Raw genomic sequence first — 6,831 nt, forward strand, 5'->3', positions numbered from 1 at the left:
TGATAGTGTATAGAGGAATATATAATTTTAATAGAGTTCCAACTCTATCTGTTTTTTATGTTTTATTTATATTCTTATAAAATTAATGTGAGGTATGGAATATATAATATAAATAGTAAAATGAAACGAAGTATTGAATGTCTTATTGAGTATTAAATATATATATATAGGGGCTAGTATACTTTCCTGCTTTATAGCAGTCATCAAGGTCCCGTCGTGTGGGACAATGCTAATAATAAAAATAATAGTTATTTCAAATTTAGGCACAAGACCAGTTATATATTGTCATCATCAGGGTGGACCCAAGAGAAGTAGGGGAGGCTGAGGTGCACATGCCCCCTCGAAAAAAGAAGTGCGCCCTTCTAGATAATTTTGCATATGTTGACTATTTTCTTCTTCATCTGCAAATACATGGCCTTATTCTTATGTCAGGAATCATTTTTTTAAGCTCACATAAGCTCTGGACTTTTAGCAATTTTTAGGAATATTTCCTGTAAATCTTAATACCACCAAGGCATGGTTCAAAGAGTCGAGGATAATCTTGAGTTCATGGTTTGAAATAAAAATGGAAAATAAATTTTACATAAATATATTTTCAAAGATAAATATTATGGTTATGTTGATGAAATCAACTCCCCCCCCCCCAAATAAAAACAGCATTATTAATTAAGAAGCAAGCATATACCACCCATGTATGTACAATTTAAACCACAAACTGAAAATTTCCTGTGGATAAAGACCTTCAACAATCAACATATCATTTAGAAAAGTAAAAAAGAAACATGAATATCTGTTCAATTAATCGGATATTTTATTGAAAACACATCATGCAAGAAGCACCCAGGACACTCTGTAAAGTGGATGGCATTTAGGAAGGGCGTCCAGTTGTGGAAACTATGCCAAAACAGAGGACCTTGATGCAGTCCTCAAAGCATCCAACCCATGCCAGCATGGAAAACTCGTGTTGAATGATGACCATGATGATGATGAAGAATGTCAAGAATTACTTTAGCATGAATCAGGGTTTATGCATTATTTGTTAAAGCAGATGTCTTCGTTATTTCCTTGAAATTCACTCTCAATATTTTAGGACCAGCTTGGTCATTGCGGTCATTCAGTCCCTTCCTTATCCTGCTCCTTAAGAAGTTCTTTGCTGAAAGATCTCTCAGCAGATGTCATTGTAACAGGCAAATGTGCAGAACATTTGCAGTGTAGTATGTAGTTTTGGAGAAATATAATTTAACTTTGTACATTTTTTTTTTTTTTGTGTATTTAAAAAAGTTGATGTGGGGGGCCCCTCCTCCCCCTTCCCATACTCTCACCAAAAATTTGATGCATGTATCATCTTAAGGTACCTCATTTCCACTTGCATGGATCTTGAGAGATTGTTTAGTTGTTTCTCCAGAAATCTTGTGCATATAACACCGAGTTCATCTTGTTCTACTGCAGTGCATGGTTTTTGCATTACAAATGCACCTCAGCATGTGAGGTCGTTTATTTTATTGCATGTGTGCAACATTGCTGTACTTACCTCGCATCAAAGAAACACCTTTAAGTCTACTGATTTTCCGTAGCCATCCTAGTGAAATGTGGTTATATTTTGTCATAGCACTTCTTCTATATACACACTGCTGTAATGTCCCTAGAGATCTGTGTATATAGACATCTGTGACTTCTGATGTATAATTTTTGTATGTTATTGTGTCATTTAATGTCATCAGCTTCTGAAATATGCTGCGACAGAACCAGACTTTGCAGGGGGTGAAAACTGTGGCCCCACATTTTCACAATTCTAATGTACTTTTTTTTTTTCTTTTCTTTTTACTAATCCTCTGACGGTATCCTAGCATGGCCAACTAGTTGGATCGTATCATGGCTGTATCTCAGTAGCTGAAACTAGAGTAAAAAACTTACAATAGATTTGAAGAAACCAAAGCAATTATATTCTGGACTAATTAAACTCATCTCTTGTCTGAAAAATTATAATTGTATTTTTATTCATTTCATACAATTAGATATTGATTAAAAAATGACAACACAGTAGCATCTTAGTGTGTGTGTGTGCATCGGTATTTGTCCCAGTGGTTTGTGTGTTGAGCTCCTGACCATAAGGCTGTGGGTTTGATTCCTGCACCAGGCAGCATGTTGTGCCATGGGGCAAGGTGCTGTGTAACCATACTGTTCTAACTCTCTCTCTCTCTCTCCCTCTCTCCACCTGTCACATCCTCCATGTCCTGCTTGCTTGACGGTGTAAGGACCAAGAGGAGGTCTATGTCCACTCACAACGACACAGACACCTTAACCCTTTAGCATTTGAACCAGCCACATCTGACCAAAATACTCTACCTGTTTTAGGTTCAAACTGGCCAGATCTTGCCTCTCACATTTAACCTACAATGTCATTCTAAAAATAGACAGTCACATCATCAAAATCCCAAAGTTACAAGATAATACAAGAGTAATTCCCAGCACCATAAATAGACAAACGTAACATTTGACAGAATAATCTGGAATGCTAAAGGGTTCAACCATTAATGAAGTCCTGGTTACCCTCTGCCAGGTCATGCTTGCAACGAGTTTGTTTCTCTTTTTGGTTTTGTAGTTGGATGAATTAAACCTGAATCTGCTCTGTAAACCTTCAGTTTTTGGGTACCTTATTGTGTCCCGATTACAATATACAGTTTTCAGGGTTTCTTAATTAAACCCTCTTCACACTGACTCATCTGAGGCCTTCTCTGGATTTTACATTTCAAAACTCTTCACATCAAAGTGTTCGTATTTGAATTAAACCATGTACCACGGAAATGAGATCTAGCGATTCAATGGAAAGCAGTTTTATTCACCCAATCTAGTTTTTCGTTGAGGAGTGTCATGTTTGGAACTATTTTTTGCTTTCAAGATATGTCAGTTTTATTGATGCATTGTGACTTGTAGAAAATACCAATTCTATGTTTTGGTAGATATTTAACATCATTCCTGGAATAACCATGAAATTTAATTTCACAGTTGTACATCATTTTAATATATTTTACACTAAGTGATCAGTATTTTTATATATTTTATACTAACTATTACATCTAACTATGCAGCTAGTTTTTCAATATATCTTTTAGTATTGACTATTATAGCAATATGCAGTCACTATTTTAATGCATTTACTGCAGAAATCAGATATATCTTTTCAAAACTGCAGAAAGCAGTTTTATTTACCAATCTATCTTTTGTTGAGGAATGTCATGTTTGAAACTAGTTTCTGTTTTCAAAATATGTCAAGTTTATTGAGGCAACATGACTTAGAGAAAATATCAATTCTGTTTTTTGGCAGATCTTTAACATCATAATTTGAATTAATAAACTCTTGCTAATATGTTCCAAACACTAAATATTGGCAGGAAAAGTTCTCTCACTAAATTCCTTCTCCAAGTTCTTGATTATTTTCTAAATTAATTCAAACCCGTAGGCAACAGATGTTGTTTAGTCCCAAATCAACCTTGATTAAACAGACCTGTAATTAAAGGCATTCCAAATGTGACCATCCTCTCTTTCTTTCAAACCTAGTACATTTACGACTGCATTAGATTGTCTCCTTCAATTACAGTGTATCTATGACAACATTATCTAATATGTCCTTCATTTAAGACAGTGTTCTGATGATTTGGCTGCTATTTCAAGCTAAGTGGGTACCTTCGTTAGTTTGGACATTCCTGGTAGTTGACCCAGGCAAGGGGAACATGTAGAATGAAATCTACAATACACAATGAAAAACTGACCTAGCCTGGATTTGGACTTGACTCTTGAGGCTAGTTGAGTAATCCTATACCATGCTACCTGTCTTGACCATTTTCTTTCTGAGTGATTTACAGACTCTCCACACACACACACACACACACAGAGGGCACGTGTGTAGCCCAATTTAGCACACCATTTCTGTTGACATCAGCAAGAATCAAGGTTGAACATTGAACTTCACAGCAGAGGTGATGGGGGAGTGTGTGTGTGTGTTTGTGTGAGAGAGAGATGTATCACTTGTGTGGCGAGGATGTTATAGATATGTGTGTACGTGTATGAATGCATATGTGCTTCTCCCCCCTCCATATATATATATATATATATATATATATATATATATATATATATATATATATATATATATGAGAAGCACACACACCTGTGTATATATATGTGTGCATATCTATATATATATATAGAGAGAGAGGGGGGGGTGTAATGCAATATTTAAAAGCTATTTATTGCTTAATCTATTTTGAGTTCTATTGCTAAAAATTAAGATATAGGTTTATCTTTAGATATCTGTGGAGTGGGGGAGTGTGTGTAAGATAGGTGGGAGGTAGAGTGGCCTGGATATGATCTGTCAAGAATTTGATAGCCTTTGATCTCTTCCGGCACCATGCTCACGGCTTGTTCAAGTCTCACCTAGGGCCAGCAGGATGGCCACCTCACAACACTCTCCTCCTCCTCTTCTTCTTCCTCTTCATTTAAACCAATAATCACTCATGCCATTTATCACCTCATCTACTATTCAAAGTCATCCTAATTATCACTCATTATTTATTGACTGATAATTAATCTATTTTCAAGATGGTTTCTATTTCCGACCGAGTAGATGATGATGATGATGATGATGATGATGATTGTGTTGGTGGCGGTGGTGTTGTCGCTTGGCCTCACGTCAGCCCACATCTAGTAAACATACAATCAAAAGCCTACACATATTTTTGTATATTAGGGATCATGTCGTCTGATGCATCCTTCAAGACAATAAGGGTGTGATTTGAGGAAGATTTGGTTGTTGTCTCTGGCAAGTCGAGCTACATGTTTTCATTGCTGTTGTAATTAGTGGCTTCAAACCAAAGTGTGCCTGGAGAGTCTCTGTAACCAAGGGGGACTTGTAGTTTAGTAGCAATTGTACCAGAAACTGGGGCTTGTGAGTAACACATGGCCCTCTGCTCCATCTAGGAAGGGAGTAACCGTGAATGAGAACAAATTCAGCCTGTGATGACTGGCTCGACCCATGGCAACATGTAAAAGCAGACATAATAGGATGATGATCAACATCATCTTTATTTAATGCCTCTGTTCCATGCTGGTATGGGTTGTTATTATTAAGGTGGCGTGCTGGACGAAGTGCTTAGCAGTATTTTGCCTGTCACTATGTTCAGAGTTCAAATTCCGTCGAGGTTGACTTTGTCTTTCATCCTTTTGGTGGGGTCGATTAAATAAGTACCAGTTACGCACTGGGGTCAATGTAATCGACTTACCCCCTCCTTACAAATTTCAGGCCTTGTAACTATAGTAGAAAGGATAATAATAATTATTATTATTGCTAGCATCAGATAATTATTTTGAACTTCAGTGTTGATAGTCCAACCAGACAAGTCCTGTTCCAATAAAACTGCTCACTCCATATTTTCTGAACAAAAGAAGAAAAAAAAAAACGTGGGGGTAGTTTCGAGGCAGCTCATTTGACTGCTATCTCTAGCAGATTGAATAACTGCATAGAAAAGCTTACTCATATGGTGAAGGATTCAACTGACAAATAACAAATGAATAATGATTAAAAATAGTTTTTGTTTTGTGTCTCTCTGTTCAGAGTTCAAGCTTTGTCAGTGGTAGTGTACCCTTAAAATCAATCCCTGTTGTTCCAAATGGTGAGTGGTGATAGGTCTTGATAAAGTTAAGTACCACTCATACATTGGGGTTGATGCTGTCGACTGCACCACTTCCAGATGGAAACATTTGTATTTTTATCTGTTCCAAAGATATTCTTTATTATTTAGCCATTTGTCTTATGCCACTCGACTTCTTAAAAACAGCAGCCAATTCCCCTCAAACTCTTAAAAACAGAAAGAGTGCATCGGTTGATGTAGTCCAGGATACTCTTAAAAAAAGATGAGATGGTCATGGCTGGAATACCTCTGATCCTAGGTCTACAAGGATGGTCAGCTAAAGAACAACAGCCCTTGACATAATAAAATGGTACTTTATGCGATGGTACTTTACATATAACAGTTTCTGGTTGTGGTACGTGGGAGGGCTGGGTACAAATGCTAGTGTGAATGTACCATATGTCACACATGGGGGTGTGGTTGGGGTAGGCCTTGGGCTGTGACCCTTTGACACCGACTAATGAAGTTCCTTTCTGTGTGTTCTCTACTTGTAGATTGTAACCAGTGATGAAGATTACCGTAAGAAGTCCCTCGAGGTTGACGACACCCCTGTCCTACCCGAGTTCGTTGGCGAAACACATATCCTCACAGAAGAGCAAATTACTACGGTAAGCCCCAACATGAAGTCTTTTATCTTTTTTACTTGTTTCAATCATTGGACTACAGCCATGCTGGAGCACCACCCTGAAGAGTTTTCAGTCGAATGAATCGACCCCAGTACGTTTTTTTTTTTTTTTAAAGCTGGTACTTATTCTATCAGCCTCTTATGTTGAAACCACTAAGTTATGGGGATGTAAATAAACCAACATCTGTTGTCAAGTGGTGGTGGGGGGAACAAACAACGCATACACACACATAGATGGGGTGCTGAAAAGTTCCTGGCTTTGGGTAAAAGAAAATACACGAAGATCAGTTAATTATGATTTTATTCAACATATTTCCCTGCTCAGATTCCCTCACTTATTGCCGCAGTCCTTCAGTTTTCCTAAGCCCTGTAAAAGAACTCGGAAAGCCAGGAATTTTTCAACAGCCCCTTATTTATTTATATATATATATATATATATATTTTTATATACATACACGGTGGGCTTCTTTCAGTTTCCTTCTACCAAATCCACTCACAAGGCTTTGGTCAGCCCGAGGC

The 6,831-nt window shown here is 37.3% G+C and overlaps 1 protein-coding gene across 12 annotated transcripts in view; it reads left to right on the top strand.

Moving 5' to 3' along the window:
* The window catches only part of LOC106877320 (oxidation resistance protein 1), a 367,386-nt gene that overhangs the window by 355,938 nt on the left and 4,617 nt on the right, over nt 1–6,831 (top strand). For all 12 annotated transcript variants that reach the window (XM_052976265.1, XM_052976268.1, XM_052976267.1 and 9 more), the window contains one exon: nt 6,182–6,295. In XM_052976265.1, the coding sequence (XP_052832225.1) occupies nt 6,182–6,295 (114 nt within the window). The remainder of the gene's footprint in view (nt 1–6,181; nt 6,296–6,831) is intronic.

This window comes from Octopus bimaculoides, chromosome 24 (assembly GCF_001194135.2).
Source record: "Octopus bimaculoides isolate UCB-OBI-ISO-001 chromosome 24, ASM119413v2, whole genome shotgun sequence".
NCBI classification, from domain to species: Eukaryota; Metazoa; Mollusca; class Cephalopoda; order Octopoda; family Octopodidae; genus Octopus; species Octopus bimaculoides.